The sequence below is a fragment of the Stigmatopora nigra genome, chromosome 20, assembly GCF_051989575.1.
Source record: "Stigmatopora nigra isolate UIUO_SnigA chromosome 20, RoL_Snig_1.1, whole genome shotgun sequence".
Taxonomy (NCBI): domain Eukaryota; kingdom Metazoa; phylum Chordata; class Actinopteri; order Syngnathiformes; family Syngnathidae; genus Stigmatopora; species Stigmatopora nigra.
Window position 1 is genome coordinate 10,063,423 of NC_135527.1, and position 17,434 is coordinate 10,080,856.

General features: G+C 60.6%; 3 protein-coding genes across 4 annotated transcripts; 2 read left to right on the forward strand and 1 right to left on the reverse strand.

Annotated features, from left to right (window-relative positions):
- Window positions 1-1,898: 1,898 nt before the first annotated feature.
- LOC144213676 (tumor necrosis factor ligand superfamily member 10-like) lies at window positions 1,899-7,148 on the reverse strand. The gene is made up of 7 exons (XM_077742244.1): window positions 6,739-7,148; window positions 4,066-4,209; window positions 2,908-2,944; window positions 2,729-2,839; window positions 2,467-2,615; window positions 2,241-2,351; window positions 1,899-2,166 (listed from the first exon to the last, which is right to left on the reverse strand). The coding sequence occupies exons 1-7, from the start codon at window positions 6,973-6,975 to the stop codon at window positions 1,981-1,983; spliced, it is 975 nt and encodes a 324-aa protein (XP_077598370.1). The 5' UTR covers window positions 6,976-7,148; the 3' UTR covers window positions 1,899-1,980.
- A 73-nt stretch (window positions 7,149-7,221) lies between these two features.
- On the forward strand, window positions 7,222-11,699 carry ccnb3 (cyclin B3). 2 transcript variants are annotated; one of them, XM_077742243.1, is made up of 12 exons: window positions 7,222-9,262; window positions 9,293-9,330; window positions 9,467-9,516; window positions 9,587-9,670; window positions 9,814-10,041; window positions 10,120-10,218; window positions 10,290-10,382; window positions 10,501-10,638; window positions 10,718-10,873; window positions 10,953-11,102; window positions 11,186-11,316; window positions 11,381-11,699. In XM_077742243.1, exons 3-12 carry the CDS (start codon window positions 9,472-9,474, stop codon window positions 11,448-11,450), a joined length of 1,194 nt encoding a protein of 397 aa, XP_077598369.1. In that variant the 5' UTR covers window positions 7,222-9,262; window positions 9,293-9,330; window positions 9,467-9,471; the 3' UTR covers window positions 11,451-11,699. The 2 variants fall into 2 exon arrangements, with proteins under 2 accessions (XP_077598369.1, XP_077598368.1); XM_077742242.1 differs by having other exon boundaries at window positions 7,225-9,330.
- Window positions 11,700-12,299: 600 nt separating this feature from the next.
- On the forward strand, window positions 12,300-16,502 carry htr2cl1 (5-hydroxytryptamine (serotonin) receptor 2C, G protein-coupled-like 1). Its single transcript, XM_077742139.1, has 6 exons — window positions 12,300-12,736; window positions 14,387-14,829; window positions 14,901-15,101; window positions 15,212-15,457; window positions 15,520-15,689; window positions 15,791-16,502. Exons 2-6 carry the CDS (start codon window positions 14,529-14,531, stop codon window positions 16,277-16,279), a joined length of 1,407 nt encoding a protein of 468 aa, XP_077598265.1. The 5' UTR covers window positions 12,300-12,736; window positions 14,387-14,528; the 3' UTR covers window positions 16,280-16,502.
- Window positions 16,503-17,434: the final 932 nt, after the last annotated feature.

Sequence of the window (17,434 nt, forward strand, 5' to 3'; positions counted from 1 at the left end):
AGGCATTGAAAGCGCCCATTCGAGGAGTCACCCGACACCTCTGAGTGTGGCGTCGCCGGCGCATGACGTGTGCGGGCATATTTGCACGCGTCAAGGAACCCGAGCCGGTCCCGGGCCTCGGGGGCTTTCCCACAGTCGGAGACGCTCACGTAACCTACACCTTTGGGGCCAAAAGGCGGCCGGGTAGCGTCCGACCCGAGTTCCCACGTGTGCTGGCGGCGGCGGCGTTAGCCCATTATGCGCTAACAATGGCCGTGGGACCTGGCTGGCTTTGTGCGAGCTTTAGCAATAGTATTGAAATCTTCCAAAACGCTGAGCTCATCGTGTCCAAGGCGGCTCTTGTTTTGACTGCGAGAGAAAGAAAATGGAAGGAGCCAGCCCCAAGAAGCGGCCCGTAGTCTTGGCTTTGTGTTCCAGAGGCGCTTTTGGGCCCTTTGTGCCTCCCCAAGAAGGGGGGTAGGCAGGCAGGCGGGCAGGCAGGCTTGCTCCAGATCTTATCCAGCGGCCAGTAAGGCGTGGAGCTTTTTCTGCATTGTTTGCGGTGCCCCGCCAGGGATGGCGATTAGCGCGACTCCCACTGCTTTTGCAATGGCCGGTAGTCTGGCCAGTGGCCCCGCTTTGTCTCTTCAGGATGCTTTCCAAAAGTCACATCCTGCCGGCCGCAGGAGGAGAAGCACGCTAAAGCCAAAGTCGCCGGCTCTCTCTCTCTCTCTCTCTCTCTCTCTCGCCGGCTGCCTGGCTCCACGGCCCGATCGGCGCCCGACGCCAGTAGCTTTTTGGGCCCGCCCTCCCTGAGCAAAATAGAGGGGGAAAGACGGAGCGCATCTGGAATCGTTTGCCCGTCGGAGCCAGATTGCGTTCTCCGCCCGCCCGCCCGCCCTTGTGCCTTCTGGTCCAATGTGTTTTGGACGGAGCCTTTTTCGGCAGAGATGCGCTCCGGACTTTGAGCCCCGGCCCATCCGCTGACCTCCGAGGAGGGGCTTCCCACGTGGAGCCGTCAAAGCGCCAAAGGCCCACTCCTCCCCTTGAGGGGTGCAAGCTGTGGGCTGTCAGCCCCATCCCCCCGCTCTTTCTGGTCAAGCGTGGGGTGGCGTGACGTGCCGCTGGCAACGTACGTCCTCCTCCTGGCTTCTCTGTCCTATAATTTTCTGGACAAAGTGTCGGCTCGCACGGCAGACGCCGGCACTGGGATGGGAAAGCGTTGGCACGTGTTTACCTCGGCCCCCCCCATGGCGGAAAGACGGCGGTAGCTTGCTGGTGTCCATTTTTCAAGACATGTTTTTCTTTATTGAGTACTCGTCACGCTCCACACATTTGTAAACAAAACCGCGGCAAAACTTCCGCTTGGCGGCCGCTTTGCAGGTTACGCGGGAAAGACCACATTTCTTTTTGCATTATTTACAAGTGAAAGAGAAAAAAGGAGGCGCAACTGGTCGGGCCGCTCGCTCGCTGGTGTGCCTCCACCTACTTTTCTATTTTCTCTTTTTTTTCCCCTCTGTTCTTCCCTTGGTCATGTGGCTGGGAGCCTCCTGCTTGGAACCGCAACACCCCCCCCCCCCCTCCCTCCCTCTCTCCCTTCCTTCCAAAAAAGCTGGCGGTGAGAACCGCCAGTGGCTTGAAAGCGTCCAAGCGGACGCGGGCGGCTTTTCCCACGGGATTGCTGTGTCCCGGCCGGCCCGGGCCCCTTCCACCTTTCTTCCACCTTTTTAATGTCCGCACGTACATTCTTTGGTCTGTTTTAGTCCAAACGTAAAGAAGAGCAGCAAGAGAAAAGAAAAAAAACTGGAAGAAAACAAACTGAAAACAAAAGCAAAGTCCCCGACGGAGGAGCAAAACAAGTCGGTCAGCAGCCGGTTTGCTCCCGGAATAGTCCCTCCCCTTGCCCCCCCCTCCCCCAGTGGTTTTCTTTGGCTCAAAATAGATGTGGCAACTTTATCTGTGGCCCTTTTCCTCCCGTTCCTCCGCGGGAGGCCCCACCGCTCAGAGGTCCAGTCGGAAGGCTCCGAAGTAGCTGGAGGAGTCGTCGGCGTTGAGCATGGTCGGCGACGACACGGACACGAAGAGTTCGTCGCCCGCCCGCAGCTCGAACAGCCCGCCTTGGTAGACGGAGTGGAGGGCGTACTCTGCGTCGGGCGCCCAGCACTTGGTGCCCACCCCCTTGAGGAGCTGACGCCAGACGGGGGGGGAGAGGGAGAGGGAGTTCATCACCCGAGCTCTGACGTGGGCGTGGAGGGGCCTACCTGTATGGGGCTGGGGTAGGAGGTTTTCTTGTAGACGCACTGCACCAGCTGGTGGCTGACGCTGCGCTGGTCCGCCTCGCCGCTGGCCGGCGACGGGTAGCGGAAGTACACCTGCGGCGACGGATGGCCACTTGACTTTGGAGTCGGGCAAAATGCGGCGCTCGGCGCCGGGTGCTCGGCGCCGGGCGCTCGGCGCCGGGCGCTCGGCCCCGGGGCGCCCACTCACCTGCGAGTACAGGTAGTAGCGGCCGTCCCGAGGGACTCGCAGCCTGCCGTTGCTCAGGGTCATGTTGCGCAGGTGGGCGCCCAGGCTCCTGTTGGCCCAAGAGCGCACCACGTGACGGCACGACTGGTGCAGCTCTTTCTGGGGGTAGCCTAGAGTGGACGGAGGGGACGGGGGGGACGGAGGGGACGGGGAGAGGACAAAGGTGAGCGGTGAGTGGACACCTGTGGCCAACCAGCCGGGGCCTCCTCCTCCTCCTCCTCACCTGGCAAGCCACTGTCCCGCAGGGTCAAGTGGGCCGAGGGCCTCTGCGCCAGCGATCCCCCCGGGAACTTGGAGCCCGTGTTGTTGAAGGAGCGAGGCATGCTTCTGGCCACTGGGGAGCCAAAGAACACGCAAACGCTCACAAAAGAGCTAGGCGCACTACGAGTGCGTCCTTCTTACCCATGAAGGTCTGTTTGGAGATGATGTTCTCCGTCACCTAAAAACAAACAAACAACAAAAAGGAGATGAAAAAGAGCCTTTCTTCCCAAAGATTGTCACGTCCCAAAACAGGTCGGCGAAGCGTTGGACTTTGATGTGGTGGCATTCCTGACTAATCTTTGGCCGTTTGTTTTGTGGCTCTTCCGTCCTCTGCTCTCCCTCGTCTCCCCCGTCTCCCCCGTCTGCTCCGAGAGGCCCGACGGGAAGCCGGGCGAGCGCCGCAGACAAATGTCTTTGTTAGCCTAGCCTCCCTTCCCATCCTCCTTTTCACACGGGTACCAGAGTGGTAACCGCTACCTGTTCCGCCCCCTCCCCCCCACTCGCACGTTGGGCCGGTCCACGGTCGCGCTCGACGGAGCGCGACGGTCTGGGCTTTGGCGTTCCTCGAGCTCCGAGAGCGGAAAATTGCCTCCTCGCTCGCCCGTGAGGCGGAAAAGGGGGGAAATTGGCGGGGCCAACAAATGTGCTTTTCATTCCCCGGCCAGCCGACGGCGAAAGAGCCTCCCCTTCCGTCGATGTTGCCTGGGAGGAGGCTTTTCTCCTTTGGGAAATATTCCAATTGAAAAGAAGGCCACAAATAGAGAGACAAAAGCGCAGCTTTTGACTTCCTCGTCCGTATTTCCGCTAAGCCGCCGACAAGCATGTCGCCAAACGTGTCTCGGTGGGGTCAGAGGTCGGATGGGGGACGCTGCGGCCTATTTATAGCTCACGCTGCGGATTCCTCCTGGGTTGCCCGGGTGTGTAAACGCACGCGCCCTTTCCGCGCCCTTTCCGAGTAAAGCGGCGTCGGAGTAGTGCCGGACTTGGCAAGTCCGGCGGCGGCCGCCATTGTTTCTTTTCCCGAGCCTACGTAGCGGCGTCTTGAGATCTTGCCGCTTGGCTAACGTCTCGTTCTGACCACAGTTGAAAAGAAAGGCAAAGCTTATCACGGTTGCGGCGCTGGCTCACTTGCTGCCTCTGCAAATCTAAAAATAAAAGCGTGTTGACTTTCCAAAGCCCCACAGAGCACAACACGCTCACCACGTGCTGTAAGCAAAACAGAAAGCCAAAAGAGGTGGGAATTCCCCTCCTCCCACCGCCCCCTGTATGCCCCCATGACCCCCCCCCCCCCACCTTTACCTTGGAAATGTAGGCTTTGACGCTCTCGGCCAACTTGATGCAAGGTTCTCCCAGCAACTGGGCCAGCTGCTCGGGAATGTCCGGGTCCAGGGCGTTGAGCAAGCTCAGACATTTCAGCTCCTCCGTCACCCCCTGACTGCGCACCTGCGGGCACAGCACAAAACGAGGGCGGCCCGACATTAGGGCGCAAATTGCCGCCGACCTAAGGCCCCGCCGTCCCTCCCACGGGCGCCTCTGGCACGCCGTGTCTGGCGCGGGGGAGAGCGGCGTGCGTGCCGGGCTAAGCTTTCCGGGAAACCTTGCGATTGTCGGAGACTGGTGACTCGGGTGACTCGGCCCTGGCCGCCCGCCCCTCTGCTCTTAATGACATTGGCGTGGCGAGACCAGAGGGCCGGGGAACGGCGCCCCCTTTTTTTCCCGCGCCACTGTTGTGGCGTGCCGCCGTTTGCCGCCGGGTCTGGCCACCGCCTCCCCGCTGCTAACGCAAAACAGGCCAACCGACGGCGTTTGGCCCAAAAGTGCTGACGTTTCCCCCGTCTCCATGTGGCGGCGACGGAAAGCCAGATGGCGTCTGTTGGTGGGCTGCCAGCCCTCCCGCATGGAAGGAATTGGGCGCCACGCCGGCCGCCGCGAGGCCTCCCACATTTCTCGGGGCTGGGATTCCGTCCCAATCACGGAGGGACGGTCGTCCTCTTGGTCACTTTGAGGGGCCAGAGGCGACTGCGCCGCGCTTGGTGTCGGCGTGCCGTCGCCACGGCGACGGCGGCAATCTCTCAGGAAGCGGCGAACAATACTGGAGTGTTCCCACCCCGAGCGCGCTCGTGGGTGTCTCCCCTCTCGGCCCCTTTTCTTGGCAGGCTTTGGCCGGACGCCCAGCCCCAGCCAGCCAGCCAGCCAGCCAGCTGAAAACGCGGCGCCCTCACGCCACTCTGATTCGCCGGCAAAGGCGGGCGCAGCACTCTAAATTTAGGCGCCCGCTTTGATCTAAGGCGCACGTTACTGGTGCGCTTGGCACGGAGCGCCGCCAGCTGCGCTCCCAGCCGGCGTAAATCACCGGCAAAATGGCCGGCGGACACCAAAGCAAAAACGGGAGGCCCCCGGAGGGCGCTCGGAACCTCCCGTGAGCTCGGACGGACGGCAAAGTTGTGGCTTTTGTCGGGAAGTTGTCGCCCCGGCCTCGGCGCCAAATGCTTTTGTCGAGCGGTGGGAGGATTCAGGGCGAGGGAGCCGGGTTGACTTTTGGCGTCATGTGGCGCGCACGTGTGTCCGCCGGCTCGCTGCGCGCCTGCTTGACGAGGCCCCCGGAGAGAGCCGCGTGCGGTCAGGAATGCCGGCGGCGACCCGATGGGTCGGTCCCCGTGACATGGGAAAGCGTGACCGTGACTTTTGACAGCCCCGCCGGATCCTTTCTGTTTTGCTAGCGATCCGGCGAGCTTGCTTTTCTGGCCCGGCGGCTTTTGCCACGGTGCAGATAAGGAATTTATGGCCCGATAACAATTGATGACCCGCAATCACCTGCAATCGGGTCCGGAGGTCGGGCCGGGCTTCTGGTAAACGGCTGGAGAAGGAGGAAGCGACCCACTTGGGCCAGCGCGTCCCAAAAGGCGCCCCTTCTCATTGGCGCCGTGGCTCCGCCCCACAAGCCCGTATGGCCGCTTGTTGACAAACGGCGCAAACACGGCCATAAAGCGCACGCCAACGCAACGAGCGTGCGTGCGCGCGTGTGCCGTGGCGGAATGCCGGCCGTTTACTTTTGGAAGGTGCTTTCCGCCGTCAGTTTTGGAGGAGCAAAGCAAAGCGCCGAAGTTCGCACACGTTCTATCGTGCAGGCCCGTTGGGGCGCCGAAAAGGGTGAGCCGGCGTGGAAGGGTGGCCGACCAGAGAGCCTCTTTGAATGTTTTCAATGTCGGGGGGGCTTTCTGGAAGCACTGTTCTGCTGCCGCTGGCGTCATGGCGTGCTTTCTTTGTTTTTTTGTGGCCGTACGTCACACTCGGGGCGTCGGAGAGCGTGTGACGCCGACTCTCTTTCGCTTTGGCCGCCGCTGGAGAATTCCACATTGTCACGACTGCGCTTGTTTGCTCATGGGTGGCAGGAGGGGGGGGGTCTTTTAGGCAAGGGGGAATACCCCCCTCCCCTCGCCAAACAAACACATGCTCATGTGTTTGATGAGGCATGGAAACAAGTTAGTTGCCCCCCCCCCCCCCCCCCAACACACAATATGTGCAGTGTTACTGAGGAAAAAAAGCACCTTTTTGTGCTCATGTGACCTCCGCACGCCGTTCATCACGGCAAGCCGCGATGAACGGCGTGCTCAAAATAATAAGGATAATGAGGCCGTTAGCGCCGCCTGTCCAAACAAGCGTCCGCTGGTTTTCCAAGGCGGGCGCCTCCGGGCAGACCGGGCGGCCAAACGTCGCCGTCGGTTGGCCCGGACCCGTCCAAAATACTTCCAGATGGAGGCGCCACCTCCGGGGACCTTGTTTGGATGCTCATGCAGCTGGGATGATTTCCACAAAATCAGCTCCAGTGTGGACAAAGTCTCGGGATGACTTCACACCAGAAAAATGCACCGCTCGCCGGAGCGCCGTGCACGCGCACGCGCGCGAACCAGCCAGCCCGAAGTAGGTTTACAACCCCCCCCCCCCCCCACCCCCTTTCGTTTTAGTTCTTACCTGCGAGATGGACATGTTCAGGTAGACAAAGAGCCCCGTGGTGGAGGCCACCTGTAGCACCACCACCACCGCCACCACCAGGGCCAGCCACATCTTGGAGGGGGCGTCGGGGCGTCCGGCGCCGTCCGGCCCCCCGGCCGGGACCATCATGTAGGTGGTGGACTTGTTGCTCTCCGATCGGAAATAATCCGGCTGTGTCTGCTGCTGCTGCTGCTGCTGCTCGATGGGGCTGGCCATGGCGCCAAACGCCCGCCCAAGCGCGGATGGAAGCCCGGCGACGGCCTTAGATCTCCATGCGAGGAGGCGACTACAGCCGGGACGCGGCCCTGCCTGCCGTGGCCAGCCGAGGAGAGGAGGAGCTGACGAATGAGGCCGTCCGCCAGACCCAGCGGCGAGAACTCGCGGAGGGGACGGCTTAACCTCTTTGTCACCCGAGCGAGGGGGCGGGGAGCGAAAAACGAGGAACAGTGGGGCGGAGAGAGAGAGAGAAAGAGAGATAGACGACTTGAAAAAAGCCTTTCCACGTCAAACTTTGAAAGAGTCCCTCGACAGCCGCCAAAGGCGAGCGGGCGGCCACAAACATCGCCAAGTCGCTCGCTGCATTTGGCTCCCCTTCATCGTCACTTTTTCTTTGCTTTTTGGAACACTCCAAAACAGCCAAAAATCTGCTGGAGACGGCGGCCACACGAGGGCGCTGCAACCAGGAGGGCGGCTACACCGGGGAGCTGCAACCAGGAAGGCGACCACACGAGGGCGTCACGACCGAGAGGGCGCTACCACCAAGGGGGCGGCCACACGAGGGCGGCCACACGAGGGCGCCCCGCCACCAAAACAACGCCGTGCTCAGAAAGCCTTCCATTTGGATTTGTTCTTCGCAGGGACTGGAGAGACATCCCAACGGTCAAGTCGCCGTCCAATCGGCTAGTTGGCTAGTTTCCTCCCGTCACCGTCTGAAAAACAGGCCCCGGCCATGTTCGCCGGCGGCCAGGCAAGCGTGTTTGGAGTGTGCAAGGTCGCACGGCGGACCGCAGACGCCAGCGCTCCACCAGACCGCAGCACCTGCCAGCGGCGTACGGCGCGCTCGCCTCCCGCCGGGGACGCCGACAACATGTTGATTGTGGGATTGGGTGAGCGGTCACGTGGACGAGTCTTCAACCTTCAAATGCCTGCTCTTTGTGGCCGCGAGGCCACGCATTGCGCAAGGATGACCCACAAACGGCGTGTTCAATTTCTGGCTTTTACTCAACAGTGAACGGGCCTGGCGCGCCTCCCTCTCGGGGACATGTAAGGCTACCGCAAACGCTTCTTAACGCCGCCCCGCGTCGCCGCACGTTGGAGGTCTTCCCTCGCCGGCGTGGGCCATGACGTTTTGGGCCAAGCGTCCGGCGAGCTCCCCCACCGGGTCCCGATCCGTCCGTCGGCGCCGGAGACAGCCGACGACGTCCCGGGCCAGTGCGTCGGCAAACTCCGTCGCGGCGCCGTCGGGCTGGCGGGCGGTCGAATGGCTTCCCGGCTGCGCTCTCTCCTCAGTGGCCAGGTTTCTCTCCCGGTTTTGCCCAAAGGCCCTCATGGCCATTTCCTGTCGAGATGAAAGGGTGCACTCGTCTCTGGCGTGTCCAATTCCCGTGCGAGATCGGACGTATGCAGCACACTCACCTCGCCGTGTCAAGTACGGATATGGCCGCGGTGGCTTCCTGAGTGCTTGACAGGAAAGCCGTGTACACATATACACACACACACACACACACACACACACTGCAGCAGCATCACATTTGTGTACATAATAGAGCAGCTGTTTTTCAAGACAACACGAAGAAAGAAAAGGAGCACACTCTGTGTTCTGTCGAGGGGCCACAACTGGAATGGCTTTGAAAGTGGCAAAGTTGATTGGTTTATTCATCTTTTGTAAAACGGAAAGCAGCTTGAGGAAGGGTCATGAAATGGATGGATTGGCTGCCCCAATCCGTCCCAAGTTGGGAGGCCTGGGCCGCCTTCATAGTGAATGGCACTGAAAGAGTTCATGACAGTCAATCCTTATTTATTTGACACAAGAATAGAAAGTCGGAGACATTTGAATGCATACATTAGAAAGCAAATAAAGTTCAAGGTTGAAATGAATGAACAATAAGTCAACAATGTGCAAGTGCTCTACTGGCATTTTAAATGCTGCATTTGGCCGCAGCCGATTGGCTGCTTCAAGTGAGCACAGATGGCGTCGTTGACGTTGACGGAAGTCGGGGGTGCGCTTGGAAATTCTGACGCTCCTCCCGGCGGCGGTTCCTTCAGCCCCGGCTTTTGCCTCACTTCAACTAAGCCCCGCCCGCGCGAAATGCCAGTGAATTTGGAATGGTTTGACTTGGAAACAGTCGGGAGACCTCGCTGTGATAAACGAGCGCCTCTTTCAAAAGCACTCTTCTCCGGCAGCTCGCCGATTGGCTGGCGACTCTTTATTTCGGCCAATCGGCGAGCCGCAGCCAGATTCGATTGTGGGAACACGCTTTGGTCTGTTTGCCAAAAACAAACGGCTTCTTTTTGTCGGAAAACTCTCGGAATAGTCTTCCACTGCTGCACGTTGCAACTCGCCGCTTTGAGGTAGGACCGCGTCCGACTGCCCCTTGACGTCTTTTCGCGTCCGACTGCCCCTTGGCGTCTTTTCGCGTCCGACTGCTCGCTCGTCTGCCTTCATTTGGAGCAGCGTCCATCGGCTTTCGCTTTGCCTTGTGCGCAGGGGACATGCCTTTGACGAGAGGGAGAAGAGCAAAAGACGACGCCGTCACGGTAAAGCAGAAATGCCGAAAAAGCTGCCACCGGGTCTCCTCTTTCAACTTTTTCCCCCTTTTGGTTACAGTCGGCTGGCGCTCGCGACAAGAGGGTCCCTTCCCCTTCAGAAGGAGCTCCCAGGAAGCGGGGGGCCTTCCTCAACCTCACCAATGTAAGCATGGCCAACTCATCCAAAGTTGATCAAAGCGACATTACTCCAAAGTTTCAGGGGGAGGGAGAAATGGCCACCTTCTCAAACTTTGCGCCTTTTGTGTCACCGGATGAAGGAATAAGTTCCGCTGGTCTGATTCACAGGCCGGTAAAAATCTGGTTCGATTCCCGGGCAGCAAGAAGAAAGCCACCGCGCCGCCCCCAAAAAGCGCCGCGGAGCACAAAGCGCCCGCCGTCCACCGAGAGGAGAAAGAGAACGTGGCGGTCCGAGTCCCCGAGCTCGTTGAGCGAGAGGTGAAAGAGAACGTCGCGGTTGGGGTCCCTGAGGTCCCCGAGGTCCCTCGCCCGCCAGCGCCACTGGAAAAAGCTCAGGTGAGTCCCCCCGCCTCACCCTGGGCGGTGACCCGACGCCGGATAGGTTCCGTCTCCCCCCCGCCCTCCCGTCGGCAGATTCCGGCCGAGTTCGACGTGGACGCCGAGGACCGCGACGACTACCTGACGTGTCCCGAGTACGCCAAGGACATCTTCGACTACCTGAAAAGCCGCGAGGTGAGCGCCGGGCGAGGGTCGGGCCGGGGGCGGAGCTTGACCGGCTGCAAACTGGCCTTCCTCTTCCGCAGGAGAAGTTCGCCCTGCCCGACTTCATGGCCTTGCAACCCGCCGTCAACGCCGAGATGCGTGCCATCCTGGTGGACTGGTTGGTGGAGGTGCAGGTGAGTGAGTGAGTGGTTGGGTCGGTGGGTCGGTGGGTCGGTGGGTCGGTGGGCCGGTGGCCCGGTGGGGGGCTTGTCGGGCCAGTCCCGACGCATGACGGCGCCGCCTCCTCCGCAGGAGAACTTTGAGCTGTACCACGAGACCCTGTACTTGGCCGTCAAGCTGACCGACCACTTCCTGGCCCGGACGCCCGTGGCCCGCCATAGCTTGCAGCTGCTGGGCTCGGCCGCCTTGATGATCGCCTGCAAGTTCGAGGTGCCAGTCGGACGGACGTCCGCGGGTCGCCGAGCTGTTTATTGATTTCAAATTGTTGTTGTTTTTTTTCTTATGGCAGGAGCGCAGCCCGCCGTGCGTGGAAGACTTTGTTTACATCTGCGACGACACGTACGACAAGGAGCAGTTCCTCTCCATGGAGTCGCGCATCTTCAGCGCCCTGGGCTTCGATATCGGCATCCCCATCGCCTACAGCTTCCTGCGTCGCTACGCCAAGGTGGGAGCTCTCTTCTCGGCCGTTGGTCGGCAAGACCAAGAGGCCTTTGCGCCACCGGCCTTTGCCTCTGTGCATGCAGTGCGCCGGCGTGGGCATGGACACGCTGACGCTGGCCCGCTACTACTGCGAGATGAGCCTGATGGACGTGGAGCTGGCCCGGGAGCGAGCTTCGCTGCTGGCGGCGGCCTGCCTGCTGCTGGCGCTGCTGGCCAAAGACCTGCAAGGATGGGTAAGCGCCGTGCGGGTGGGCCCCGCCCGCCGTCCGGCCGGCTGCCCTCTCCTTGACGTGCGTGGCTGTTTTGCCGCCGGCAGACGCCCGTCCTGCGCTTCCACAGCGGCTACGCCCTGGCCGAGGTGGGGCCGGTGGCGCGGCGCCTTCACTCCGCGCTGGCCCGGCCCCCCAGCGGCAACCTGAACGCCGTCCGCCAGAAATACGCCCACCCGTAAGTGCACCCGGCCCACCCCGGGCAGAAGCCAGCGGCGCTCGAGCTTTTTCTTCCCGTCCAGGGTGTTTTTCCGAGTGGCGCTGCTGCCGTTGATAGACGTGGACGTCGTGGAGAAGCAGGCGTCCGCTTGAGCGTGGCCCGCCGTCACCCCCGCAAACCTCAGCACGTTGGGCTGTAAATATTGACTGTGTTTAAAGCTTGTCTATGTTGTTTGTCCCTTTTTTATCCGCCGTTGGCAAAAGTGTTTTCTTCAAAGACGTGTTTTATTGTTGTCAAAAAAGTGCAATGTCGTGTGCCACTGACGGAGGGAATGGTGGAGGGACTCCTCCCTCCTTCCCTCCCTCCTCCCTCCTTCAAATAAAGAAGCTCTTTTATTTCCACCCGCAGACTTTTTGTGTCCTCTTGTGGCTGTCCTTTGACATTTGGAGCTAAAACAAGGCCCACGGGAAGACCTATGTCCGATGGGCCCTTTGCTTTCTGGTCAATTGTCATCACAATGTCACGTGAAGAGAGAGTCAGATAGATGGATGGATGGATGGATGGATGGATGGATGGATGGATGGATGGATGGATGGATGGATGGATGGATGGATGGATGGATGGATGGATGGATGGATGGATGGAGATTAGTCAGAGATAAAGTAGGCCATGGTGCTGCCGTCTTCTGGTGTAAGTGGCGATCACGCACGCCGGTGGGTGGCCCCCAGCTGACGACCGTGACGGAAGCGTTTGGCCCGTGGCCGCCGCCAGCGCCTTAAAAGAAAGTCGGCGTGTTCTTTTTTAGAATCCGCTTTCGTCTGTGAATTGCTCTCCTGTATTTTAGACGTCTATGGTCGTCCATGGCAGCAGGTTCTAGAGACCTGTATGGCCGCCTCTCTTTCCCTCCTTAACGGCCCTTTTATTGGTCGTGACGTCGAAAAAAAATGAATGAGACCAAAAAGGAGAATGTGAATGAGGCTCGCCCCCGTCAACGCTGGCTTTATTGATTCCAAACAGGCGTCCCTCCTGCAGTGTCGCGCACGAGCCTTCGGCGCGTGCACGCCGCCACGCCAGATCGGAACGTGAGAGGTGGCCGTCGCCACCGCTGCAACTTTTCCTCGCGGATTTTAAACGCCTTTAGCACGAGAGAGAGAGAGAGAGAGAGCTACCACACGAGTGCTTGATTTATTCTGCCCTCCACCTCCCTCCACCGCTACCACCACCACCATATTTCTCGAGCGGCATTGCTGCACTGCACGCCTGCCTGCCCTCCTGCCTGCCCTCCTGCCTGCCTGCCTGCCTCCCTCCCTCTCTGCCTTCCTGCCTGTTCGAGCAGCCCAACCGGAACGCACGGCTGTGGAAGGAGACGACGCCGCGACGCCACAACGCAGACACCGAGGTGACCGCAGCCGGAGGAGCAATTAGACGCCGTGAGCAGGTAAGGTGAGTGAGGTGTGTGTGTGTAAGAAGGGGGGCGGACACCGTCCCTGGTGTCGCCGTCTCTTGTCTGTGTTCTCTTCGCTTTGACGCATGCAGCCGCCTGGCACCGATGCGACGCGTATTGGAGATAAGGGGGTAGGGGTTTGAGGGGGCTGGGGGGTTCCACTGGGATTGGTGGCTAGGGGGCCACGGCTCTTTCGTCCGGCGGCTGAGGCGTGGTCGTGGGCGGGGTTTCAGTGCCAGCTCAGGCTTCCCCCAAAATAGGGCCATACACGTCCAACCCCCCCCCCCCCCCCCCCAAAAGCGGGAGAATCAATCCAGCGTGCTTCTCAAACTCGGGCTTCTCCGAGATGGCGTCCGTATTCTTCCTCCGCCCTCCCTGGCCGGCTGCGGGCTTTGGGACGGGGGAGTCGCTCCTCCCACCCACGTGCTTGACCCCGCGTTAAATGACGGAGCGCCATTAAAGCCCAGGTGCGTGGCGGAACGGACGGCTTCAAGGACGCCCGTGTCCTTTTCCACCGCCTGACCTTTAGCCCAAACGGAGGAGGCGTAGCGGGCGTCGGAAGTCAAGAGCGATGGGCCCTCCCTCCGAAAAAACCTTGGCCAGATCGCGCGTTTCCGCCGTCAACACGCTCGGGCCCGGCCAAGATTTGGCGGGCCGCCCTTGACGGTCACGACATCCCGTGGCCTTCAATTAGTCTGAGAGCGTGGCTCGCCGCCGGCCGCCATTTATCTCGCCGCCCGTCAAACGGCGAGTGACGGGGGGAAGCGGCGGCCCGCCTCGTTAGTATGGGCCGCGCGTAGGTCCTGACGGACGGACGCCGGCGTTTCTCCGCTTCCACAGTCGAGGGCTCTTTGCCGCCCGTCGCCGAGGAAACGGCGGCTCGCGGTCTCCTCATTGTGCATGCTGTGTGTTTTCCGCTGTCGGCCACACAGCGCCCGCAATGTGGAGGCCGGGATGCACGCGCAACCCCTCCAAAGTCTGGTCCAGACCCTATTTTTCCTGCTAAGAATGGAAGTGGTGTGCCAGAAAAAAAAAAACAAAGTCTTCCTAGTTGAATGGGGAAGCCATGTCGAGTGGGCGAAACGGGCCCTTTTGCATGCTTTTAGGGGCAAAGGAGGGCGTCAGCTTTGGCCTAATGGTCGTCTCCATAGAGCGCCGGCCCAAAAGTTCCACTCGGGTCACCTCCGAGCTGACGAAACGCGTGGGAGGCGCCTCCCCTCCCGAGTCCGCCCTTGGGCGTTCGTTCGGGAGCCGTTACGGCAGCGGGCCAAATGCGTTGTGGCAGCTGGCCAGACGGAAGGCATTCCAAAGTAGCTGACGCGCACGGCGGGTCAATCCGCCCGTGGCCCGGCCTAATGGCGTCCCATCTGCCCGGTTCCATTAGATGAGGCGGCCGGCCGCCGGCAGGACGTGGCGTGGCCGCGGTCGGGAGGGAGAAGGGGCCTCTCCGTCATGGGGACGTCCCGAAAAACGGGGGCCCGTCCCACGGCCCCAATGCTAAAGCTAACGGCTACTACACCTTGTCCTTAAATGGACAAGAAGCCAGAGGCGCGACGACACTCGATACCGTCTTTTTTTTTTTTTTCTTCTTCTTCTCCTCATCGCTCGTTCGTCCGCCACTGCAACTGTTGACTCCATCCCCAGGTCCCGCAGGAGGAGGCGGCCTGGGAGCCCGGCCGACTGGAAATGAAAAGCCCCCCGTGGGACTGGCTCCCCCCAAAGCGCCCGAGTAAGTCTCCGTTGATGCCTCGCCGAGCCCCCAAGGGTTGAGGCTCCGCCGTCTGGGATGGGCGGCGGCGAGGACGGGGCTTCCTGGCCGCAGTTCAACCGGAGCCTGGCGGCGGGGGCGGGGGCGGGGGTCCCTTCCCCGGACGGGGCACCCGGGGAGGAGAGGAAGAACTGGCCGGCGCTGCTCATCCTGGTGGTCATCGCGCTGACGGTGGGCGGCAACATCCTGGTCATCCTGGCCGTGTCGCTGGAGAAGAAGCTCCAAAACGCCACCAATTTCTTCCTGAGGTCTCTGGCGGTGGCCGACATGCTGGTGGGCATCCTGGTCATGCCCGTCTCCCTCATCAACGTCCTCTACGGTGAGTCCCACGAAATCCCACCCGCCCTAGCCTCTGACCCAACGTGCGCCCCTACCCTGCGTTGGAGACAGACTACGCCTGGCCCCTGCCCGACGCCCTGTGCCCCATGTGGATCTACCTGGACGTGCTCTTCTCCACCGCCTCCATCATGCACCTGTGCGCCATCTCGCTGGACCGCTACGTGGCCATCCGCAACCCCATCGAGCACAGCCGCTTCAACTCCAGGACCAAAGCCATGATGAAGATCGCCGCCGTCTGGACCGTGTCCGTAGGTGAGGCCCGGGCCGCCGGTGGGAGGGATTGTGTCTGTTGGGGCACCTTGGGGGGTGGAGCTTGTTAGCATCAGTCCGGGGCCCGGCTCTCTCGACCACCGTCCGCGCAGCCGTCTCCACGCCCATCCCGGTGATCGGCCTCCGCCACGAGGACAAGGTGTTTGTCAACGGCAGCTGCGTGCTCAACGAGGAGCGCTTCATCCTGATGGGTTCCTTCGTGGCCTTCTTCATCCCGCTGGTCATCATGGTGGTCACGTACGGCCTCACCGTCCAAGTGCTGCAGCGCCAGGCCACCGTCTTCCTGCGCGAGGCCGCCCCGCAACCCTGCCGGGCCCCCGCCGAGGTGCGGGCGCCAGGTGAGCTTGGCCGTGCGTGTAACGGGGACCCCTTATACGACTGTCGCCTTCCCTGGCCACAGGCGCGTCGGAGCCGGGCCTCGTCTCGGGGGGCCTCCTCCCGGGTGGCTCGCCGTCGGAGCGCGGCGGCGGCGTCTCCCCCGGCTCAGCGTCGCAGCCCAGCTCGCCGGTCGCCGCGCGTGGCCGACGCGGGATGATGCAGGCCATCAAGAACGAGAGGCGGGCCTCCAAGGTGGGCCGGGTATCTGCGACGGGCTCCCTCCCGCCCCGGGCTCTCCCCCCCCTCCCTCCCCTCCCTCCCCTCCCGGTCCCAGCGGTCTGGCTATGCCGCAGGTGCTGGGGATCGTCTTCTTCCTCTTCCTGGTCATGTGGTGTCCTTTCTTCATCACCAACGTGACGTTGGTGCTGTGCGGCGACGGCGCCTGCGACGAGTCTCTGCTGCACGAGCTGCTCAACGTCTTTGTGTGGGTGGGCTACATCTCGTCGGGGGTCAACCCGCTGGTCTACACGCTCTTCAACAAGACCTACAGGAGAGCCTTCTCCAGCTACATCCGCTGTCGCTACGGCGCCGGCGCCAAGGCGGCCGGGGCCGGGGTAGGCCAGGCCTTCAAGAACCCCGCGGCTCCGCCCTCGTCCTCGCCCAACCCCGACTGTCGGAACGGCGGCCGGATGGCGCCCATCCCCGAGGACGGATGGGACCCCACTGGCGGCGGGGCGCAGCCGCTCCTGGCGGGGGCGCTCTCCGAAACGGAAACGGAAGAGGCGGAGCTGTCGCTGGTCAGTTGCGGCTCCGCCTCCACCGTCCACACCAGCAGCGTGTGACGCCGGCCTTTGGGACCGCCAGCCCCCCCCCCCCCCCCCCACACACACACACAATGCCAATGGACCACTCGCTGATTGGCGGTCCCATATCGCCCTCCTGTGGACAAGTGGAGATTTGTCAGGGAAGAGACGACGTCTTCCTCTGTCCACACCTACGAACTATTTGTACATCTGTGCAGTTTTGTGTCTGTATACACTTGTAGAGAATTAAAAAAAAAGTGTGTGTGTATGCTTATGCTTATTTGTGAGCTGCCATGGAGTTGGGGCGTGACTCCCCCCACTTCCCCGCCCCTAGCCACTTTGTAACGGATGACGACGTCGGCGTCCGGATATGAAATGCGGAGAGGCCAGGAAAAGGAAAGCACGAGCACGTTTGTTTGGCGTCTTTTTTCGGATTGTTATGGTTTGTTTGCACGCCTCTTTTTGCGCGTCAAATGGCTCCGAATGAGGTCTGCGGCCAACAAATCAACCTTTACTGGAAGGTCAATATCATGAGGACTTTGGATTACGTTTGACACTTGACGTCCATCCACCTGTGCGACTCGACCAAGGTAAGAAGTGCTGCCATTTCCTACTACATCTTTCTTCAAACCCTCTCGTGCCTTATTTCAGTTGAGTAAGCAAAATAAACTCTCAAGACTCAAGTCAAATGAAAAAGGAGTTAATTTTGGTGACCTAATTGAGATGAGACAGAGATCCTCCTTTCTTTGCAATACCAAAAACGTCCGCCAGGCGACAGTCTCGCTATGTAAATGCCATTTTGTTCTCTTAAGTCATAGGGAGACTTTCCCTCTGGCGGACACCCTCGTTATTGATTCCACGGGGAACAATAACAAATGGAAAGGGCTGAATTGAATCACGTTTCCATACCTGTCAACTGGTACGTTCTCGCCGTAATTGGTACAACTGAAAGCCCATTTTTATATTGGTACGCTGTACACATGAAAATGGTACGCTAAACGGTGATTTTGAGAAAAAAAAATAAATTAAGGCACTTTCTAGCCATTTTTCACCATCCGCCATTGTTTCTTCCCGGAAACGCATGTCTGCCAAGTGATATATGTACCGGCGCCTCTGATTGGCTAAAAAAAAAAGATCATGATAAACATTTCGTTTTGTAACACTTTCACCATGTGATTTCCGTTTCCTGTTCCC